The 22,262-nt window shown below is 54.1% G+C and overlaps 7 protein-coding genes across 7 annotated transcripts; 3 read left to right on the top strand and 4 right to left on the bottom strand.

Annotated features, from left to right (window-relative positions):
* Positions 1-109: 109 nt before the first annotated feature.
* On the bottom strand, positions 110-1,502 carry GUITHDRAFT_153910 (hypothetical protein; the record flags this gene model as incomplete). Its single annotated transcript, XM_005827965.1, has 5 exons — positions 110-259; positions 458-725; positions 778-821; positions 899-1,276; positions 1,348-1,502. Coding segments are annotated over 5 exons (995 nt in total), but the record flags the coding sequence as incomplete, so codon positions are not given.
* A 1,509-nt stretch (positions 1,503-3,011) lies between these two features.
* Positions 3,012-5,615, top strand: GUITHDRAFT_142215 (hypothetical protein; the record flags this gene model as incomplete). The annotated part of the gene is made up of 6 exons (XM_005827964.1): positions 3,012-3,079; positions 3,128-3,224; positions 3,280-3,379; positions 3,654-3,755; positions 4,011-5,461; positions 5,598-5,615. 6 exons carry the CDS (start codon positions 3,012-3,014, stop codon positions 5,613-5,615), a joined length of 1,836 nt encoding a protein of 611 aa, XP_005828021.1.
* A 2,222-nt stretch (positions 5,616-7,837) lies between these two features.
* On the top strand, positions 7,838-9,746 carry GUITHDRAFT_142214 (hypothetical protein; the record flags this gene model as incomplete). The annotated part of the gene is made up of 5 exons (XM_005827963.1): positions 7,838-7,994; positions 8,054-9,402; positions 9,455-9,544; positions 9,589-9,637; positions 9,661-9,746. 5 exons carry the CDS (start codon positions 7,838-7,840, stop codon positions 9,744-9,746), a joined length of 1,731 nt encoding a protein of 576 aa, XP_005828020.1.
* A 697-nt stretch (positions 9,747-10,443) lies between these two features.
* GUITHDRAFT_74943 (hypothetical protein) lies at positions 10,444-11,392 on the bottom strand (the record flags this gene model as incomplete). Its single annotated transcript, XM_005827962.1, has 2 exons — positions 10,444-10,524; positions 10,595-11,392. Coding segments are annotated over 2 exons (879 nt in total), but the record flags the coding sequence as incomplete, so codon positions are not given.
* A 2,800-nt stretch (positions 11,393-14,192) lies between these two features.
* GUITHDRAFT_112776 (hypothetical protein) lies at positions 14,193-14,612 on the bottom strand (the record flags this gene model as incomplete). The annotated part of the gene is made up of 1 exon (XM_005827961.1): positions 14,193-14,612. One exon carries the CDS (start codon positions 14,610-14,612, stop codon positions 14,193-14,195), a length of 420 nt encoding a protein of 139 aa, XP_005828018.1.
* Positions 14,613-18,124: 3,512 nt separating this feature from the next.
* GUITHDRAFT_164458 (hypothetical protein) lies at positions 18,125-19,456 on the top strand (the record flags this gene model as incomplete). Its single annotated transcript, XM_005827960.1, has 8 exons — positions 18,125-18,156; positions 18,238-18,559; positions 18,609-18,692; positions 18,756-18,871; positions 18,918-18,990; positions 19,036-19,097; positions 19,149-19,272; positions 19,351-19,456. 8 exons carry the CDS (start codon positions 18,125-18,127, stop codon positions 19,405-19,407), a joined length of 870 nt encoding a protein of 289 aa, XP_005828017.1. The 3' UTR covers positions 19,408-19,456.
* A 33-nt stretch (positions 19,457-19,489) lies between these two features.
* On the bottom strand, positions 19,490-21,566 carry GUITHDRAFT_159906 (hypothetical protein; the record flags this gene model as incomplete). The annotated part of the gene is made up of 17 exons (XM_005827959.1): positions 19,490-19,552; positions 19,599-19,625; positions 19,675-19,740; positions 19,785-19,841; positions 20,046-20,128; positions 20,231-20,266; positions 20,314-20,358; positions 20,405-20,472; positions 20,527-20,582; positions 20,634-20,678; positions 20,724-20,766; positions 20,823-20,916; positions 20,965-21,041; positions 21,157-21,201; positions 21,250-21,283; positions 21,333-21,384; positions 21,483-21,566. The coding sequence occupies 17 exons, from the start codon at positions 21,564-21,566 to the stop codon at positions 19,490-19,492; spliced, it is 975 nt and encodes a 324-aa protein (XP_005828016.1).
* Between the last annotated feature and the right edge of the window lie 696 nt (positions 21,567-22,262).

Raw genomic sequence — 22,262 nt, 5'->3', positions numbered from 1 at the left:
CACCAAGGGGATTCAAGGACGACTGACAGCAAAACAATTATTTATTCGAATGGAAAATTTAAGATCATACTCCTCCCTACACCCAGCTCTCAGCCTCCTTCATGGGTTTTCATCCCAAGGAGGGGAGGGCTGCGTGCAGAGCCTCGAGGTAGCTCTTCACTCCCTCGTGCTGCGACACGAAGTGCTCTGGTAGTTTGCGGGTAACGACGAGCATGTGCGGGAAGACGGCGAGGTCGGCGATGCTGGGTGCCGCACCGCCCTGCGCGGCCCGAGTCAGTGAGGGAAGTTGAATTGAGAGGAGGAAGAGGGGGAGACGAGGAAGGAGGGGGGAGGGGGGAGGAGGGAGGAGGGAGGAGCGATGAGGAGCGATGATGAGGGAGGAGGGAGGAGGAGCAGGAGCAGGAGGAGCAGCGAGGAGCAGCGAGGAGGGAGGGAGGTGGAAGGTGGGAGAACGTACCAGCAGGGGTCCTTCCCCACTCTGGATCAGATGATTCAATGCAGGCCACACGTCGCTGAGGAACTTTTCTTCGTCCTGCTTCACAGCTTCTGCCGCCCGCTCTTCTCCCTTCTTGTAGCTCTCCAGCGCAGCTGCCATCATTGGCATCAGCACGTTCCCGTTGAACTCGAGCGCATTGTCGCAGATCGCTCTCTTCTGGACATCGGCAGGGTACCAGCCAGTCAGCTCCTCCTTGGTGCAGATGTAGCGCAGAGCAGCGTTGGCTTCCCTGAGGAAAGCAAGTCAGGAGGAGGAGGCGGAAAGGGGAGAGACGGAAGCACCACAAGTGAAGCCCTCCGTCATCGAGGTAGACGGGCATCTTTCTCTGCTCCATGCGCTCAGCAAGACTCTCCTCTCCTCTCCTCTCCTCTCCTCTCCTCTCCTCTCCTCTCCTTTCCTTACCTCAGGTTCAGCGATGCTTTCCTTCTTCAAGTCGTGCGGGATCTTATTCTCCCTCAAAAGCACGAGGACGCTCAATCCGGACAGCTCCTCAACAGAGGTGAGAGGGCAGTAGAGCTGTACTGCTGATCCTCCTTCCGCAGGTGGAACGGGAAGGAGGATGGGGTTGAAACTGATCATTTTCTCCCCTTCGGCAGGAGCTTCGCCTCCCGTTTGTTCTTTCTCCTCCTCACCTTCAGCCATGGGATTCTTTGCCCACACCAGGTTGGGACGCTCTCGATGCTCCGTCACCTCCTCAGTTGGAACTGGCAATGGCTCGAATTCATTCTTCGCGTTCCCTTGCGTCTCCTTCTCTTTCTCCTCCTTCTCCTTCTCCTGCTCCTTTTCTCTTCCTTCTCCTTCTCCTTCTCCTTCTCCTCCTCCTTCTCTTTCTTCTCCAATGCTTCCACCACCTTTGGTTGCTCCTCCACAGGTTTCTCAACAGGCGTGGGAGTTTCCTCCTTCTTTGGTGGTGCGCTGCTTGTCTGCGCGGGTTTTGCATCTGCTACAGGAGGTTTCACAGGCTCCTGTACAGCCTTCGCGTTCGAAGAAGATGAGCATCCCATCTGAACAAAACTTCAGCCCGAGGGGAACAAGTTGTCAACAGGAGGATCAGGTGAAGAGGCAGGGAAAGAAAAGTAGGAGGCAACAATTGTGAGTTGATTGAGGGTAAAGCAGGGGACGGAAATGCCGGATAAGGCTCGTGGAGCAGGTTCAGTGCTCAGTGCTCTCCAACAGATGCAAGGGCAGATAGGGGGGAGGACAGGAGAGATTAGCAATAGAAATAAAGAGTTAAACAAGTACAAGGACGAGCAATGGACAAGACTGGGGGGCTGGTAGCAAGGGATTGAAATTTGAGGGATGAGGGCGAGTCGAGTCGTTGGGGAAGGTAGAGAAGTAGGATCAAGGAAGCAGATATGCAAGGACGGGAAAGATTGGGTCGGCTGAGAAGAAAGGACAAGGGAGAGGAGAAATTATGATCGCGATGGCAAGCATGCGAGAGCAGCGGGAGCGAAAGACAACATTCTTGGGCGGTTTCTGTTGCGAATTCTTGAATAGGGGGTAGGGGTGTTATAGACGGGGGTAGTCAACGGGAATGCTCCAAAATACCCATGGGGGTACTATGAATTTAACTTTTTAGATAGGGGTCACATGCAGAATTATGACAGGGGGTTATTTCGAAGGGGGTGGGGGTTACCTGCGGCCGGTACCAACACTGGGTGCCAACTTCCATGCCGACCTCCAACTTTCGTCCCTCATCCCCCCCACAACCCAGCAAGGAGTGACCCCTCGTCCCCACTCAGTCCAACCTCAGTTTGTGGGTCTGCAGGTGGGTCTGTCCGTGTAACGGGCGAATAGGAGAAATTATTAGTCAAATAGGATTAACTATTAGTTAAATAGGAGAAAGTTCTGAGGCGAGCCTGCTCAGTCCTTCTTGCTTCTCTTAACCCCCTCGAGCTCACCTCTCTCCCCACTGAGCCTGCTCCACTTACCCCGCTCCTCCCCGCTCCTCCCCGCTCCTCCCCGCTCCTCCCCGCTCCTCCCCGCTCCTCCCCGCTCCTCCCCGCTCCTCCCCGCTCCTCCCCGCTCCTCCCCGCTCCTCCCCGCTCCTCCCCGCTCCTCCCCGCTCCTCCCCGCTCCTCCCCACTCCTCCCTGCTCCTCCCCGCTCCTCCCCGCTCCTCCCTACTCCTCCCCGCTCCTCCCTGCTCCTCCCCGCTCCTCCCCGCTCCTCCCCGCTCCTCCCTGCTCCTCCCCGCTCCTCCCCGCTCCTACCCGCTCCTCCCCGCTCCTCCCCGCTCCTCTCTCCATTTCTTTCTCCCTCTACTGTCATTATCTCAACTTTTAGCTTTCCTCCCTCCCGCCCGCCACAAAAAACTTCTTCATCCTGGAACCTTCCATTCTTCTCCCTCCCTTCCGCTTGCGGATTCTTCTCCTCTCTTCTCCCTCCCCTCGCTCCCCTCACATTCTTCATTCCTATCCACCTTCCCTTCCCCCTCGGCTCGCGCTTCTCCTTCTTTTCATCAACGCATCTATCAATACACAGAGGATGAGGAAAAAGAGCTGAACCGTCAACAGATGGCTGAGCCTGTTGAGATACACATCGATGATAAAGTATTACCTCCTACCACCGATGGAACCGCAAGGTAACAGAAGTATGCTGATGTTTGATTTACCTGACCACGTGGCCCCAGACCTCCCACCCGCCTGAGCATCCAAGAGATCAACACCTTCCAAGCCGTAGAGAGCCTCGTAAAGCACTTGACTGACGAGCTCAACCTGTCGGTCAAGGTGTCGCATCCTTCCATGATGCGCTATCTCAACTGACAAGCATGTCCTGTACCAGGGCCTCAAGCTTTACAATGCTATTACCCTCATGGAAGTCTCTTCGCTCCAGTTTGACTCCAATGCCGGACCGTACAAACTTCTGCTGCTGCCCGCTAAAGGTGAATGCCGGAGCTGAGACATGTCAAGAACTGATGTGATCATTGGCAGACACCCTCTCTACCTTCAAGTGTGTCACAGTGGAAGATACCACACCTGATAAAGGGCGCATGTTAGAAAGTTCGACCAGTAATTACTCTTTCTTGACAGCGATCGGGGAGCTTTTTGATAACTCGATACAACATGTACTCTGCAACCAATACGACAAGAACAAAACTATCAGAGTTACACTCAACTTCCAAAGGGGCACTTTTCATCTTGTGGACAATGGAATAGGCTGCTCAGACCCCAAGGAAATGCTTCAGTATGGGTCAAAGCGAGCATCTACGCAGGAGCTGTACGACGAGGGTTGCACATCGTTCAGGAGATATCTGAGCGGTACCTTCTCTCGATATGGCGTGGGGGCCAAAAATGCTTGTAATGCCCTTGGGACAAGACATGTTGTGAGCAGTAAGACGCGAGACAGCAGAACTGTGCAAGTAGTGGAAGACTCAACCTTATCGGCTTGGAAAGCAATTAGATGCATCAGGTCTCTCCAGGAGGGCGAAGACGTCGCGTCGAGCTTCTGCAAGATCGACATAGAAGGCTTCAAGATTGATTTCTTTACCAGCGATGGAGCTTTCTCTGCGGCAGCTCTCAGGCACTGCCTGAGCAACATCCGAGCGATGTACTACATGTACCTTGAAGGAGAGCAGGCAGGCGCGAAGAGGTTTGTAGACCAGGTGCTGAGGCTGATAGATCAGCCGATTGTAGATGGGAAGCGAACGGGTCGTAAACCACAGAGGGAACACAGGTTTCATGAAGATATGAGCCGCTTGAAGAAGTTGCTGAAGCAATGTAGAGACCAGTCTGGCTCTATGTCGGAGCAGATTGACCTGGAGTTCGAGGTGATCCATCAAGGCTCTGCTAGCTCGGCCCCTCCGCATCGACTTGCAGACTCGACGTGCTGCCTTGACCGAGTGCTGAGCGACGACGCCAAGGACTGCTTCCCCATCTACGTCGAGATCCCCGACCATGCAGACCCCACCAAGCGCTCGATCGCGACGGGGGCGATATTCTATTTCCCGAACCAGGGCAACAAGGACACAGTCCCGTACGTTGACGAGCTGCATGGGCACTCAACCTCGTTGGATCGCCGCTTCATGGTGTTCTGGATGGGACGATGGCTTCCAGGGGAGCAGTATGTTCCTGGCTTCATGAGATACCGTGAGGAAGAGAAGACGCTTGCTCCGCAGCGATGCTATGCAAGGACTTTCGGCATTCTCTTTGTAGACCGAGGGATCGAGCCAGAGGCAAGCAAATGGTCATTCAACATGGGCAAAACCAAAATGAGAAAATTACAAGATGCACTTGACTCGAAGGACCTTGCAAAAGCATACGATTTCTGGCTCAAAGAATGTCACCTCAAGTTTGATGCAGAGGTCTCCTTCGAAGACGAAAACCCAAAGTACATAGATGCTGAAGGAATGTCTCAGCACGACAAGATCATATTCTGCGACAATGAGTATAAGGTGGGTGAATTTGTCGAGCTGTACAAAGAAACAAAGGAGAGAGCAAAGATTGAAAGTCATATAGGAAGGATCGAGAGGTTCTTGCAAGATAAGCACTTTGACTTGAACTTGCCGTCAGGGGAGGTCGAGCTTCTTCTATTGGCTTCAGACAACAGCATGACGAAGCATAATCGCTTCAGAATACAAAACTACTCCATGAGGCCCCTCAGCAACAAAGAGTTCGAGGCTACCAGAGCAAAGAATGAGAAGCAGATAGTCAGATCAGTCGCTATCGAGTTCCGCAACCACATCGTGAAGGCTGGCATGTTACCGCTTACAAGGGTTGTCTGCAAGAACTCAAACAACGAAGTCATTCAAACAAACATCCCGATCTTCAAGGTCACAGTGGCGTCACAAGATTGCTCAGAAAGCTTCGAAGTGTCCAATGGGCATCTGTCGTATCCTGATAAGATAGTGAAGAAGCTCGCGACTGTCGCAGGCCGGTATACGATATCCCTTGAGCCAGCTGCAGGTCAGACGCCGCTCACGTGCGAGCCCGCGACGTTCTACATCACCCCAGCAGAGATGCACAAGGTATCGCTCAGACCAGACACTCCGATCATCCAATGTGAGCTCGGGCAAACGACCTCCTTAGAAGTACAGGTGCACGACAAATACAACAATAGCATCGATCTCCAACTCGGCGTCCACACGCTTGACATTCTGGTAGACGAGGCTCGGGCTCTAGATGTCTCGCTATCCTTCACGCCTGAGTACGCTGGGAGCATCAGGATCCAAGACCTCTGCGTGCTTCATGGGGGCGTCGGGACGTATCCTGCTCGCATAGTCATCACAGACATTCATCAGCAGAAGGTCGTTGAGCACAATATCTCGATCAAAGTCCAGCATGGGCAGCCATCGTGTATACAGTGCGACGCTGACTGGGAGGAGTATATCAACTACCAACAGCTCGGGCCAGTCGACGTCAGCATTCAAGACGCGAGCGGAAACATGTGCGACGGAAACCAAGGCAAGCTCGTGGTGATGAGCCCGGACCTCCTGCTTCACGGCGATAGCCAGTCGGATGAAAACAAGATACGGAAAGGGAGATGTCGCCTGACCTGCTCGTGTGCGAGCTCTTTGTTCTCGAATGATACGGCAACAGCTCAGACGGTAGTTAGTGAAGCAGACATGGGTCGATGGAGAGAAATGATACTCAAGCAAGGCGCACCGGTCGGGGTATTTCACAGGGAGCATGGCTTTTTCCAAACAGGAGATTGTGTCATTTTGAATTCTGGTGCAGAAATTTCAGTAGGAGATTCCCGACGATCGCGGCAGAAGGTTAGAAAATTCGGAAGGGTCAAGTCTATTCTCAATCATGTACATGAAACTGGAATCTTGGTTGAATATTTCTCGGAGACCAGTGATCATCCTCGCTTACTTTTACAAATGGATTCAGTGGCCGGTGATCTCGTCAAGCTGTCAGACATCTCGGGTCGTTGCCTTGTGTTTCACGATTCCCTCAGGCACACTTTGGATCTTGATGTGATGGCAGACAATGTGTTCTTCTGCAACTCCGACGAGTTTCCCCGGAGCCTTCAAGCGACTTTAGATGTCATCCACGAGACCGAGACGACGATCTTGCATCAGAGGTTCTCACGTCCCCTGAAGCCGAGCGGAACTCCGAGGCGCATGAAGCTCTTCCAATCAGGAGTCGAGTTGGCTCTCAACAATGCAGCAGTGTCGTTCAACGCACGGCACAACGACAAGATCTCAGACTTGTACCTTGTGGCTGCTGACGAGACAAACCAGCCCTGCCAGCACTTTGCGGACGGCAGGTCAAACTTGAAAGTAGAAATGAGCTGGATGAATGCACAGCTGCCAGTCTATGAAGCCGGTCGGGATCAAGTCTTTGCGCTGCCTCCGTTGTACGTACGATCTAATTCCAAGCAGACCATCTCGGTCTTCTCCTGTGCAGGCTCGAAGCAGACGAAGAAAGAGGAGACGCGACTGTTTCAGTACCAACTTGATGTCCTGGTGACCCCCGGAGAGCCTGAGAAGCTGAAGATTTCTCTACCACAAGGCATCTCTGATATCAAAGCAGGAGACTTGTTCACGTTGGAAGGAGTCATAGTGGATCGAGATGGATATGTGGTTTTCCCGCCCATCCAACCTTCTTTGGATGATGAGTTTGCCTTCAGTTTCACGTGCGAAGATGGGTTTGAGGTTCCGGTCACTTTATATGACAACTACCGCAAAGTGGTAGAAGGCAAAGATGCCCTTGGGAACATCACGATCAAAGGCTCTAAGATCACTGTAAGGAATGCTTTCATTCGCTGTAAACCCTCCAAGGGCACTCTCAAGCTTGGGCTGAAGCTCAACGTGAAAACAGGTATAGGTGGCACAAAGTCTTACAACTTGAAGCCCATCGAGCTGGACTTGGACCTGATAGCTGGTGATCCGTGCAAGATATGCGTACAGCCAGACTGCCAAGCGTTCGTCAACCTCTCAGTCCCCAGCATGGCGGAGTACGAATGTGACATCAGGTTCATCGTTACAGACAGTGTGGACAACAACTTGTCAGCTGCATGGGATCAGCCGCTGATGCTGCAGGTAGGCAAACAGAGCAGGGAGCTTGAGAAAGTATCAGATGAGTCAAGGGGGGATGCTTTCAAGCTCAGCACAATTCCAGCCCTTCCAGCAGGAGAGTATTTTCCTAAAATCTTGTCAAAACGAGTACAGATGTTCACCTTCAATGTCATCGCAACTGCTAGGAACTCCGTCATTCAGATCGCGATGACGGTGAAAGACCGACAGAAACATCTTGAGTACGCACAAGGCTCAGCTCTTGCAGCAGCAGACTTCGAAGCTTTGATCCAACTCCACACCGAAGACCAAAGAAAGCTCGACGACTGGTCTACGAGTACCATGCCGGATGTGAGGCTGTACCGTGAAAAGCAGATGATACCCATGTCGTACAAGAACTTCGACGGCAACTGCGTACACGTCACCTTCTCTCTCAGCGAGATCGGGAGTCATCAGGTCTCGGCTGAGTTTGTCGACTCGAGACCCTCGTATGCAGGACCTCCGATCGCTTCCAAGCCTTGTAACGTGGAGGTGAAGTCAGGTAAGAGACACTGTCTGCTTGACATGATTGTCCGCTTGTATCTCACGCCATTGCTACAGGACCTGTAGAGCAGCTGGACTTGCAGCTTCATGCTCCTGCGACTGACGACCCTCTTCAGTGTGGCTTCACGCTCGCTGCATGTGACCGGGCGTCTCGAAAGACAAACTATCATCCCACGAGCGAGTGGGAGGCTACAGTGGTGGCACGGGTGCTGGAGGACCATCTCGTCCGGATAGAGACCAATGCGGTAACCCTCAACGCTCGTCATCCCACGGTCAAAGGAACCTTCACGCTCGTGCCTCAGAGACAAGAGCAGCAGGAGTTATGCGCTTGTACGCTTGTGTTTAACGTGCAGAGCAACATTGCCATAAGGTCGTTGGATCAGCGAACGATGAACGTGACGCTTCCTGCTGCATCTGCTGGCGTGCACGATGACACTGCAATCAATGACAACGAGAACGAGGAGGTGCAGGAGGCGAGCAGAGCCAACATCGCCTTCGAGGAACAGCCGGTGATTATCGAAGACGACACAGAAGAAGAGGAGAAGCTCAGGGTCGAGGTACAAACATCCATATGCCATCAAAACATCGAGAACGCTATTGCAAGGCTCCTCAAGCGAGAGGGTGTCTCTCCTGCTATCCAATCTTACTACGTCGATATCGCAGCAACTTCGGACTTGGGGAAGCTGAAGCGAGACTGTGAGAGGTTTCAAACAGGCATCAGGAATCACAATGCAGAGCTGACCGAGCGGTTCAAGGACTTCAAGAACAAGTATGACGATCTTCAGTACAAGACGGAGGTCACAGATGTCAAGATTCCTGCGAGCTGCAAGGACGCTTTAGGGTGTATTTCCTCCTTGTTCTCCATCGACCATCCTCGGGCAGCAGACATTCAGACGGCCTTGTCGACAGCTTTCGGCGAGGACCTCAACTCCGTCATCTTTCAGAGCGATGGAGACTTGGATGAGCAGATGGACGGCATCTGCCGTCAGTCCAAGTGTCGAGTCAAGAGCGCTTGCCTGGTAGAGCAGGACAGGTTGCCCGAGGACGTCGAGGAGTCTCGCGGGGCCCTGGGACGAGCCGACAGCTTCATCGTCCTCAACAAGTCTCGTGATGCAGAGACAGACAGGAAGCTGCTCTCCTTCGCCGAGCGATTCTTCAGGAGGCTCGTCGTCTTCGAGCAGTCGGATGATGCCATCCGCTACCGCACGCGCTCCATGCTTCGAGGCGAGATGGTGGTGGGACTGGACCGACCGAACAAGGTCATTTCATGGGACGGGAGCCAGACGCTGCTGGACAAGCAAGTGAGGTGTGCAAGGATGGGCATCGTCGAGTACTGGAGAGCCAAAGCATATAAGGAGCTGCAACGGCAGAGAGATGAGCTTGACTCCATCGACAAGGAGCTCAAGGTAGGCCTCCTGACCTCCTGCTACCTCGTAGTCACGAGTGTGCCTTTGGCAGGAGATCATCAAGAACTGCCAGGAGCTTGAGGAGGAGGAGGATAGTCAGAGCACCCGTTTGACCAGGAGGAAGCGAGTGAAAAATCAAGAGGTGAGACTGGAGGTCATAGTCGAGAGATCTGACGGCCATGCCAGCAGCGACAGGAAGACGGGGAGGACGAGTTGAGGCCTCGCAAGCTCTTTCGTGAGAGTAGACATTGAATTCAGCGAGGAGAATTGAGGGCCATGAGAGGAAAGGAAAGGCAAACGATACGAGGGAGGCGAGTCTTGCAGTGACGTTGAACCTCAAGTAAGGATGGGGTCACGAGTTGGTGATGGCTGTGCGGATGTGATGTAATATTTGTCATGGGAAGTCAATATGCCGTCGATTAAGCTTCCTGTTGCATTTCCATGGATTCAAGACGCATGGAAGGTGTTGGTCAAGGCCTGTATCTTTGAGAACAAATTCAAGGCATGCCTACGTTATTGATTTCTTTCAGTGGTGATTGTATGTTTTTGTATATGATTTCTCTCTACACATTTTAGAAGCTCTGTGGTTGTGGTCGTTCTTTAGACTTACCAAGTGAGGTTTAAGAATCTTTATTGCAACATTCTTCATGAACGAGTATTTTCATCAACTTCACTACTTCCACTACTCCTACTCTCACCGAGAAGGCTTGACCCTGACCACTCCTACTTCCACGTCTCCTCCTACCACATCGTACTTTACTCTCGTCTCCTATCTGGTGCTGACTTGAGATCTTTCCTCGCATGTCTGCATGCGGAGGACGTGGGCTAGATCAGAGGGGAACCAGCAGGAGCACATTCCTTCCCCCTTGATTGATCAAAAACTGTCTCACCTCCCTCCAGTCGCCTCCCCCTCCTCCCCTGCGTCACTCTCATTCTGCATCGTCAGCGGCGCCGGTGCCGCATCCATCGCTTCCCACACGTCACAGCGGATCGATTCTGCGATGACCGACAGCGGGAGGGCCCACGTCCCCTGTAGCCTCGTCAACTTGAGCTGGGCAGCAGCAAGGGCATCACCTCGGTGGAGCGAGAGAAGGGGTTCTCGATGAGCAGACCGATCTCCTGCTCATGATCTCAGCGCAAGGAGGAGGGAGGGAGGGAGAGGAGGGAGAAGGAGAGGCGGGAGGAGGAAGACCTGAACTCCGTAGAGGCACCAGACTACACAGGCGACGGCAGGGACGGCAAGGAGGCCCATTTCCCCGATGAAGACCAGAGGGAGGGTGAGGCAGAAGAGTCCCATGAACCTGCCCGTGTGCCTCGCGTAGTGCAACGGGATTGGCGTCTGGACGATCCGCTCGCAGCCTCCGACGCACTTGCCGAGCTCGTTAATCATGCCGAGCACTGCCAGGCGTTCCCTCGAGGTCCAGCGGTCAGACTGGTAAGGGACGTCGTTGGTGATGACGGACGACATGGCCTGCACGATGTAGAGGGGCCGGTTGACCGCTTGCAGCACACCAGGCCGATCGAGGGGGTTGAGAAGGCGTGCGAGCTCTTCCTCCTGGTCAGGCCCCATGAAACCCTCAAGGTGATGCTTGAGGGCGACAGGAAAGGTACAGATCAGGTCCGCCATCCTCTCACACGTCTTCTCTCCTATGACGGGCCTGTATGCCACCAGCATTCTCGTGAGGTCCCTCGCCTTGTTCGTCAGCGTCTCCCACAAGCATCTTCCCTCCCAGAATCTCGTGTAGGCCGCGTTAGTGCGGAAGACGAGGAGCAGGGACATTGCGGATCCCACGATGGAGTGAGGACTCTTGCTAAAGTTCTTCAGGATCCTGACTTTGGCTACCTTGTCCGACCAGAGGTCCAGCAGGGCAAGGAGAAACGTCCAGCAGGTGGTCACCAGTACTGGAGATCTGATCCTGTGGAGGACAGTGGAACGCGGCCAGGTGAAGAGGATGTGGATCCAGTCGCCCGAGGAGTATCGCTTGGCCTGCGCATGCGAATGAGTGCAAGGCGGGGGGGAGGAGGAAGAGACCTTGGGGAACGTGTTTTCCCTGTAGGTGACTTCGTCGTGGAGGTGCCGCTTCACCTTGTTCCTCGGGGAGTTTCTCTTGCAGACCCTCCGCCACTGGGCGGCGGGTGAGAAGAGGCGGCAAGAGCGATAAAGTCACCAGCTCGACGAATGGGGACGCGATCCAAGGGAGACCGAGGCAGCCGACTGCTGCAGCATCGTTCGCTTCCTCTGCACCTGCGACATTATCACATCCCGTAGAAAGATTCGCTACCCCCTCACCGAGAGTCTGCACGACTGAGACGTTAGCATGTTCGTCGGTGTCCCCTTTTCCTGAAACAAAGGCTCATGACGATGAAACAAGGTCAGGAGGAGGAGAGGGGGAAGGAAGGAGAAAAAGAGCACAAGGAGCTATCTTTCATGCTATCAGCCATGAACATGGAATTACTTAACAATAATCGGGAGGATAAAGGCGGAGAAGGAAAGAAAACATCCAAGGCAGTACGAACAACAACAGTCACAAGCTCTCTGTGTCACCTTCATTGCCTCCTTGCATCTTGGACGTGAAGGGACCAGAAACCTTGACATCCACATCCTTCTTCGCAACCATCCCAACCTTGGTCCGTCTCACTTTCGAAGGATCTCCTGTGTTGTAATCATCTTCATCACATCCTGCCCTGCCTCTCACCCAGCTCTCGATGTAATTCGAACTGTTCGGCGTAAGACTTGGAGAAGAGCAGGTCAGAACCCTGACAAGAAACGCAGAATTCTTTCAACCTCCGCGATGAACTTCAAGTCATGCCATGACGGATGTCGAAGGGTGTTGCTGTGCTGCGGGCGACTGTAGCTGAAGAGAAAGTGTGAGGGAGCTAAGGGGGCAGGGTAACGTTTCCACCCGCTTCCTCGCTGGTTGATGAGGTTGAGGTGGCTCCTCCCAGTCTCCGACTGCCTCGCGTAGATGCTGGCGAGCTTCACAACCCTCAGCAAGGCCGGGGAAGGGGAGGATGCGGATACCGGCATGTCTTCTACAGAATCGCTGCACTGAATGGAAGGCGGCAAGCCGTTGACTTGTAAGATCATGACTGGGGGGAAACACTTGCGTTAGGGGAAGAGAGGCCTGTAGGTGAACTCACTGATCTTGAAGAAGACCAAGAATGTCCGAGTGAAGTATCGCCTCCTGGGTTCCATTTTGATGTCAGGGCGAGCTATACTGATCATCGAAATACATGAAAACTCACATGTTCTCCTCGAAACTCATGTGAGCCCTGTTGTATAGCAAGGTTGGTGGATCAAACTCTTGGAGCTTCTATAGACAAGGACGGTGAAGGATAGGGAAAAAGTGCCTACTAGCTCATGCGGCACTGATTCTTCCTTCAAGTTGCCAAGTGCTAAACCATTCTGCGCATTCATTGATCAGTGAGAGTTGCTTCCACCTTGTCCTCCTTCTCTCCTGTCCTGTCCTGTCCTGTCCTGTCCTGTCCTGTTCCTTGTGTCATCGTCGTATCCCTGTTCTCTCTTGTTCTCCTCCTTGTCCTCCTCATCAGGATCCTGGTCTCATCGCGCTCGCCAGCCTGGCTCGCAGCCCCCAGTAGGGGAATGCGAAATGATCTTATCGAATTCTCGAGTCCCGGAGTCCGGACCGGCCCGCCCGGCCCGCCCGGCGGCGCCGCCGCGGCGGGCGCCGGGCGGGGCCGCAGTGAGTTACTCGGCGAGTCACGGAGGGGTCAGTGAGCCGGGCCCCCGCTGCCGCCGGCCTCACAGTCGGATCCGGCGGAGCTGCGGCGGCCTGCCCCCTGAAAGATGGATAAAAAATTGGTGTAAACCGGGATGTCTCCCGGGCCGCGCCGCGCCGGGCCGACTCCAGTTGATCATGATGTATGGTTCGCGGGTGCATTCCGGTACGGTATGCGGCCACAGCGACTCGAGTCGCGCGGCTGGCATGGCGCGGCGGGCGGCGGCCGGGGGAATCGTCCTGCGCGCAGTTAAGTGAAGGTATCAGTTAAGTTTGTGGGACAGCACTGTTGGCAGGATTAGGAAGTTTGGTTCTCGCTGTCTTCTCTCTTCTTGACGCCGTTTGGCCTGTGCGACAGTGTCAGGGTCAAGCCTCCTCGACTCTCCTTATTCTCCTCGTACTGATTTTTAACTTAACTTTGAGGAAAGAGCTCGCTCTTGTTTGTTCAAGATGCAAATGCTGGTTCAACGGTTTGTAGCCTAGTAGTAAAGACCGAAACGCAACTTTTCGGGCCGGGCTGCCAGTCAATCGGAGGCGCCGCGCCGCGGCCTGGGGTCTCTACGGTCCGGTCCGGTCCGACACAGTTTACTCAAAGTTGAGTTAAAAATCAGTACCGTACGAGGACCGTTGAATCGGCGGATTATCAGGATAACGGCGAGAAGAGAAAAGACAGCGAGATTGCGCAGTGGTCAATACGAGTCACTGAGCCTAGTAGTAAAGAACGAAACGCAACTTTTCGGGCCGGACTGCCAGTCAAAACTAAATTTGTGCGTGACCTTCTGACTTGAATCTGCTGCACCACTTGTCGATGCCTGTACATTGCATGATGATAAAGGATATCAAGCTTCATGTTCATTTGAAGAGTGCTTTGAATCATTTGATATTGTGGTTGTCTTTGTTTGAATGAGTGGTTTCAATCACTTGATATTGTTTTTATCTTTGTTTGAATGAAACATCACGCTCTATGTCCTTACTTGACTCTATCCCTGTAGACCATGATCGACCGACGTGCACCGAGCACCAGCAAGTATGACAGACCCTTGCTCTCTCCTAGTCCTCTTCCGACCTCATGTACCACTCGATCCACCCCGCCTCAAGCGGACACTCGTCCTCCTCCCAGCCCCACGCTTCTCCCTCTTGCGCTCCCGTTGGGTCCAGGCCCTCGCTGCTGCTCCCGCAGTCGGTGATGTGCTCTTCTGGGATGGCGGAGGTCAGAACCGCAGCGTATGCTGATGGCGGGGAGGTTGGCGGCGGGGTCGTCGCTTGTCGAGACCTCGAGTAGGGCCATTTCGTGATACCCGCGCGTCTGCATACGTTCTTCATGGCGGTGAGAGAGATACCGAGCATCTTAGCAGCCTCGCTCTCCTTGTAGCAGAAGAGGGTCTGGAGCTTGGAGGGATGGATGATGATGCAGTTCTTACGGATGGCTCTGTTCTTCTTGGGAGTTGCCGCAGTGGAAGAGTTGTGCATGATTCCAAGCAGGGAAGGAGTAGAAGAGGACGCGTAAGGGATTGAGGAGGAGGGGAGAGGGGAGGGAGAGGGAGGAGGGGGAGAAGAAGAAGTGAAGGAGTATGAGCTAGCGTGGAACTGCTAGTGGTCTTGGAGTGGTGGAGGGATGAAGGGGAGCGAGGGAGGTTTAATCGGGCAGATTCCGATCCGATCATATCAGGTCCTAGTCTTCCTAGCACCTTGTACCTAGTACCATATACGGATAGCTCCGCAAAGAAGTACATCTCAGTCATTCATTTGAGTAAAATATTGTACCAGATACGACGGTCAACCAAGGAGTCGCGATCAGTGCCGGCAGGATCAAATGCATTGAGCTAAACCCCTCAAACTAAAAGACCCCCAGTCACGTCTAAAAACCTGGTGCAAGCGACTGATAAACTCGTACTGATTTTAACTTAACTTTGAGTAAAGGCCTGCGAAGATAGACGAACAAGTACTCGTTTACTCAAAGTTAAGTTAAAGATCAGTACAGGCCTGATAGCAGACAGCCTCCTCTGTGTCTACATATGATGACGCGAAGCTGTAGTAGACTTGAAGAGAGACCCACCCATTGTGATCCCTGATGCCAGTGAGTTGTAGGGGAGGGTAGAGACGAAGACAAGATAAGAGGGTTAGCTGATGCAGGAAAGAATAAGGTCTCTTCACTCCTTAAGCACCTTGAGAGAAGTGAATCAGCACGAGGAGCACGGAAGTGCAGACTATGATTTGAGGATGCTGGTGGTGGTGTTGCTGCTACTGCTACAAAAGTTGGCTTTGGTATGCTTGTGATCGTTGACATTCCACGCTCAGAGTAAGTTGTTTCGCTCAGAGTAAGTTGTTTCGCTCAGAGTAAGTTGTTTCGCTCAGAGTAAGTTGTTTCGCTCAGAGTAAGTTGTTTCGCTCAGAGTAAGTTGTTTCGCTCAGAGTAAGTTGTTTCGCTCAGAGTAAGTTGTTTCGCTCAGAGTAAGTTGTTTCGCTCAGAGTAAGTTGTTTCGCTCAGAGTAAGTTGTTTCGCTCAGAGTAAGTTGTTTCGCTCTTCTCCCGCCCTCGTGTTTCTCATCAAGCCGAAGCAATCCTTTGGAAAACAGCCTAGCCTCAAACGTGGGTGGATGCTTTCATGCGTAGCCTTCACTCATTTTTGCCACAGCTAATCGAGTTTGATGTTTTATTCGAAGAAGAAAGCGCCGCGTTGTACATGCTTCTGGGTTCCGACAAGAAGCCCGTAGACCATGATCGACCGACGTGCACCAAGCACCAGCAAGTATGACAGACCCCTTCTCTCTCCTAGTCCTCTTCCGACCTCATGTACCACTCGATCCACCCCGCCTCAAGCGGACACTCGTCCTCCTCCCAGCCCCACACTTCTCCCTCTTGCGCTCCCGTTGGGTCCAGGCCCTCGCTGCTGCTCCCGCAGTCGGTGATGTGCTCTTCTGGGATGGCGGAGGTCAGAACCGCAGCGTATGCTGATGCCTGTTTTCCTCTTTCAACCTCACTGCCTTTGTCTGATCTTGCATGTACTTTGATGTTAAAGAGCAAACTCTTGTGGCCACAGCTCCTGTCCCTGCTGCCGGCTGTGCTAAAATCCTCGATGAGCTGGAGACACGACAAGCTCTTTCATCTCCTGTTGTTGCAAGGAACGAGTGAATCAGCTGCATATAAGAAAGGAGACATGAACTACCTGCCTGAGGCTCATAATGACTTCTTCTCTTGTAACCAGCCTCTCTTTCAGACACCTCGTCTTTACTTTCAGTCCCTACATCATCGAACAGGGAGTCATATCGCTCGTCTTGTTCTTGAGGCTCCGACTGCTCTTCTGGCGATACCTCACCCTCAGTTTTGTTGCGCTCGGTCTTGACGTGGCTCTCACCGGCGTCACCCTCAAATTCTTGAACATCCTCGAGTGCTGCAGCATAGCTCGTTGTAGCAGCAGATCCAACTTCCCTATGATGCCTAGCGTGTTATCTTGCACGGTCTTTCGCATCATTTTGACTTCTTGCAGCAACTGTTCAAGCTTTTGTGACGCTCATAGCGATGACTGCCTTACCTCTTGCAACTCTTGTTGATGTTCTCGCAACTTCTCTTGCACGTCTCTTATCACCTGCTCCATCTATCCATTCCGCCTATCCTGAGCATGCTTTGTCTCCATGCTGCCTCCGAGCACTTCCGTCAGCCCTCTCAAGTTTTCGAGCAGAGGAGGAAAGTGTTTGTTAGCACGGGGGCGAGTCGACTCTTTTCATCTTTGAGGTGGGTTCCGAAGTTCAGGCTCGTTGTCACCGAAGCCTGAAGTTAGCCCGCTAACCGTACTAGTACTGCAGTTAAAAATCAGTACGAGGACAATCAGGGGAGTCGAGGAGGATTATCCGTGTCGATGTTGGGCAGGACTCCTCCGGAGTGACTGAGTGCCGGGCCGGGGCCGGGGCCGGGCACTGAAGTGATAAGGCTTGTAAGCACTACTGGCAGAAAAGATACTACTAGTACCTGACACGGACCTCGAGTACCCGGTGGTCGGTAGGACAGAAAGCAGTATGGTACCTGGGTGGGTCCTCTGGCCCTATTTCCGGACACACAACCGAGATGGCGGCAGGCGAACTGAGACCGAGGTGAGTAAGCCTGAGAGAGGCAATGGCGGACGAGCGAGGAAGAGAGAAGAGACGGGAGGGATGGAGGGAGAGAAGAGACGAGCGAGGAAGAGAGAAGAGACGGGAGGGAAGGAGGGAGAGAAGAGACGAGCGAGGAAGAGAGAAGAGACGGGAGGGAAGGAGGGAGAGAAGAGACGAGCGAGGAAGAGAGAAGAGACGGGAGGGAAGGAGGGAGAGAAGAGACGGGAGGGAAGGAGGGAGAGAAGGGACGGGAGGGAAGGAGGGAGAGAAGGGACGGGAGGGAAGGAGGGAGAGAAGGGACGGGAGGGAAGGAGGGAGAGAAGGGACGGGAGGGAAGGAGGGAGAGAAGGGACGGGAGGGAAGGAGGGAGAGAAGGGACGGGAGGGAAGGAGGGAGAGAAGGGACGGGAGGGAAGGAGGGAGAGAAGGGAAGGAGGCTCGTGGGTTGCCATGCCAAGATCTTGAGGGATACGGTAGATTGGGCTTGAGGAGACGGAGCCTCGGAGGGAGAGGAAAGAGTCGATAGGCTGATGGTTGGACTGCCAGTAGTTGGTCGGCAAGTAGGAGCCTCGGAGAGAGGAGGCAGGGCGCAGGGAAAAGATGGAGAGGAGGACGTTGTTGATAGAGACCAGAGCAATGTTTCATGAAAGCCGAGACGAAAAGCAAGAGGTTGCGTTCGTCACTTATCCCGCCTTTCAGCCCCATTGTCGTTGTCGTCAACTCTGAATCATCTCGGAAGAGGAGAAACTTTCGAATCGCAATATCGGCTGCCACTGGTTTGGCTCTGCTCTGCTTCCTTGCCGTACAGCACTCAGGGCATACCAGCTCTCTTCAGAGGTGCTTGCCGTGCTTTTCATCCGACGCAACTGATTCGTTTACAGCAACGACGCACAGCATGCAGGACAAGCTTCTGCAAGTAGCAAGCAGGTAGGACTTCCAGGCAGGCGTGAAGCAACGGCTGACGTTCCTCCTTCTCCCCCAGCCAAACGTGCATGAGATGCTGTCTAGGAGCAACGCGATCTACGCGCGACAGCAGGGCGTCGCGGGCACCCGAGCCAAGCAGCACCCTGTGAAGAAGCTGGCGGATCAGCTCAAGGACGAGATCAGCGACAACGATGAGGACGTGGCCTACGTCATGCCCGAGCACGTCGAGGAGCGACCGCATAAGTCGGCGAGGGAGATCAGGAAGGAAGAGATCTCCTCCGACGAGCGACACGCAGAGCGAGTGCTGCCCGAGCATGCGGTCGAAGGCAAGCATATGTCAAGAGCAGCGATGCGGCAGCAGGAGATCAGCGAGGACGAGCGCAGAGCTGATGCCGTTCTGCCTGAGGTCTGCATGCTGCTGTGGTACCTGTAGAAGGCTGACTGGGCCCCTCCAGCATAATGTGGAGCGAAAGTTGAGCTTGAAGGAATCTCAGATCGCCAAGAAGGAGGAGGACGACAACCAGAAGTCAGCTGAAGCTGTGAGCTCAAGATCGGGAGCCGCCGCCTTTCCTGCCCGGCATGACTGACGGGCGTTGTTGCAGGTGGTTCTTCGAGGAGGAATGCAAGGGATTTTAGATGCTGAGCGTCTCCAACTCAAGAGGAAAGACGAGAGATTCCATCATCTGGTGGAGCAGGAGAGAGAAGTTCGCACCTCCCCGTATGCTCACTTCCTCCTCACTCGAATCGACTCACTGCTTGCTCAGCCTCCTCGTGGTGGAGCGGAAGCACCCGAAAGTCACCAAGGTTGAGAAGGAGCTGAAGGAGCAGCAGCCCAGGGTACGAGGAGCAAGTGGCGATTGGCCAGTGACTGTGCGAAAGCAGATCTCCAACGTGCCCATGGTGAAGGATGCGTCGCAGAAGCTGCGAGATGCTCAGAGCATCAGGTGCTGTAGAGCAATCGTCTGGTTTCTCAGCTCCTGACGAGAGGGTGGCAGGCTGCCTGCTCGTCAACCTGCTCGTCAACCAGCAGCTGCTCGTGTGCAGCCCAAGACCGAAGGACCGGCGAAGGTGACGGCAACTCAGCCGGCAGCTGACCACGAGGACAAGAGCGCTCGCATTGTAAGCCAGCGCGTGCGAGCAGGAGGAGGGGGGAAGAGGATGGGAGACTTGAGATGTCAGTTGTGACATGTCTGACAGGCGAAGATGCTTCAAGGTGGCCGGAGCTTTGAAAACAAAATTCATGCAAAAGCTTAAGGCATAGGCAGTCACGCCTGGCCGTCACAAAGTAAATCAGAAGAGGAAGAGGCCCAAGGTCGTTAGGGCTTCGGCAGTTTGACTAGCTCGACGAGCACTGAGACGGAGGAGTCTCCTCCTTGTCCTTGAAGAGCGCGAACCTTCCCTGTATTGAGGGTCAGCAACCATGTCGACCTTCGATTCCTGCCAACCTTGTCTCGCGGGAACACCATGGCGTCCTGCCCCAGCACGCGTCACCCCAACCTGCCTCTCCTCCTCCTGTCTCACCTGAGGCCACGGCCATCCCCCGAACTCCGTCTTGCGGTAGTCCATGAAGGCTTGCTGGATCTCCGCCTGCTGCTCTTTCAGCTCCCGTCGACTACCCTCCCTCCCCCTGCCTGCGTGTTCATGACGAAGGGCCCGTGCTGCACCACAGGCTCTCCGATGGGTCGACCCTGCCGCCCCGTCAGCTCTCGCTGCTACGAGGCTGCTGAACCTGTAGGAGAAGAAACTCCGCCTTGCCCGCGTTGGCAGTGTTCTTTTGGAGGTCAGCGGTGCCGCTAGGAAAGCGAGGAAAGGGCAGGAGAGGGAGAGGGAGGGGGAGGGGGAGGGGGAGGGGAGGAGAAGGAGAACGGGGAAGGGAAGGGATATCACTTTACCTTCAAGCTTGCTTCCTTAGATGCATCGAGCATGATTGTGGACTTAGCTGTCACGGACTTGCCGCAAACATCTATGGAGGTTCCTGCGAGAGGGTCAGGGCGAGGAAGAGGAAGAGGTCGCGAGGAAAGAGACAACGAGGAGGGCGAGGGCTCGAGAATTTCTCAGCACTTCTTCTCACGCTCACCTTCCACGAAGTAAAGAGCTCGATTGGCTTCTGACCCTGTGACTTGACGATCAGAAAGCTGAGGGACAGATAGGACGGGGGACCGATCTTAGACGGGGGGATGACGAAGGAGGAGCCTGGCTCGAGTTCTTTCCGCTAGTCAGTCGACACCTGACCTTCTCCCTCCCTCCTTACCGATCAGCCACACTGTCACGTCGTTGGCTGCGTTGGAGGCCCAAGAGTGTTGTGGAGGAGGGAGGCCCCTGGAGGGAGGGAGGAGGCTCAGCGGCTGTTACCGCCAGCTCGCCCCAGCTTACTTCTTGTCCTCGAACTCTCCAGCAAAGACGATAAGATTGACTCCGTCCCTTGTCAACTTTTGGCGCGTCAAGGTCACGTCCCCCCTCCCTCTCTCCCCCCCCCCAACCTTTGGGACTTGCTCGGCCCAGTGCATGACAAAGGCTGGCGGCACCTGCGCGCACTCGCTCACCCCAGCTCCCCCTCTCCACCCTCATACCATCTTGTCCTTGGCCGGCAGGTTCAGCCAGATCTGGAAGAGCCTGGGGCAGTGTGAGCAACGAGCGCCATGGCGGTGTCGACTCTGCTGCTCCTTGACCTCAGGGTGTTGGGCTTGTCCTTGTTCACCAGGGGGAACATTTCTCCATGCACGACTCCCCTTCCTGCTGTCATCCACTGCAAATCTCCTTGTCCTGCTCCAAGGTATCACAGCCTCCCTCCTCCTCCACCCTCGGGCCTACCGTAGCGACCGGCGCATCCCGACGAGTCTGAGTGATCGACGAGGCCCTCAAGAGTTGCCGTCAAGGTCTCGAAGCCGCTGGGGTACGAGGTGAGGTGGAGGAGGAACAGGGAGAGGAGGACGGAGAGGGAGAGGAGGGAGGGGAGGAGGGGGAGGAAGGAGAGGAGGGGGAGGGTGAGGAAGGGAGCGAGACCGATGAGGATGCTGCGGAAAGCCAGGGATGCGATCTCCGTGGTACCTGCAATGAGCATCATCCTCCGAAGCAAGGTCAGACTAACAGTCGGACATGCGATAAGGCTGGTTCCAGTCGAAGTCAGCTCCTGCGACTCTTACTCACGAACATCATGAACAGGAGATTGCATTCTTCACCGTTGCCCATTCTTGGCGCCTGCATCTTCTCGTCTCCTGCTGGATAGTTGTCCTAGACCATCCCCCCGTGAGAGGCGAGGAGGGGAAGAGAGTGAGTGGAGCAGGGGGAGAGAAGGGCAGTGGGAGCAAGATGGGGAAACAGGAGGTCACCTTGTGGTAGACACAGAAGAGAAATGGGTCTGGAGTTTTGAATGGAAACCCGAGAGCAGAAACTGACTTGACCGCGTTTGACATCTGCCCGTGTACTTTACTTCTCAGATCTGCTGCTGCTGCCATACCTTTACGGTGGATGAGGCCTGTCTTGGTCGAAGCTCGAACGCCGCTGCCGATGGCAAGGAGAAGCAGGACGGGCGATGGCACAGGCTGCTCAACAAGCCTCCGGAGAGAAGAAGGAGCGGGCGAATGCTTGCTGTTTGTTGTTGACCGAGATCGTAACTTGCTGATCAACTGTAGTTGACCAAATGTCAAAGACAAAGGAAATTGAGAAAGAAAATCAGAATCGACGCTGATATGCAGTAGATGGAAGTCACATGCGATTTCTTCTGATTACTCCATCACTCAAACTTTCTTTGTTCTTCTTGCTATCTTTTGTTTTCTTTTTCTTTCATCTTCTTCTCATCGCATCCGTTTTTCATATATTCGTGCTCTCTTCAGATGTTTGTCTTTTCATCTGCTTCTCGCCTTCTGCTGCTCTGCTCTGCTCTGCTCTGCTCTGCTCTGCTCTGCTCTGCTCTGCTCTGCTCTGCTCTGCTCTGCTCTGCTCTGCTCTGCTCTTCTTTTATTTTGGTCTGCACTGTTTGGTCGCAACGTTGAGTGCATTTCACACGTATTCGTACCCTCATCCCCACTTATACCCCACCAAAAAAAAAACTTCCACAAACGTTCTCGGAACTTCCTAGTCTTCCTCCTCCTCCTCCTCCACAACCACCC

Source organism: Guillardia theta (genome assembly GCF_000315625.1).
Source record: "Guillardia theta CCMP2712 unplaced genomic scaffold GUITHscaffold_62, whole genome shotgun sequence".
Taxonomy (NCBI): Eukaryota; class Cryptophyceae; order Pyrenomonadales; family Geminigeraceae; genus Guillardia; species Guillardia theta.
This window is presented reverse-complemented; position numbering and strand designations above follow the sequence as displayed.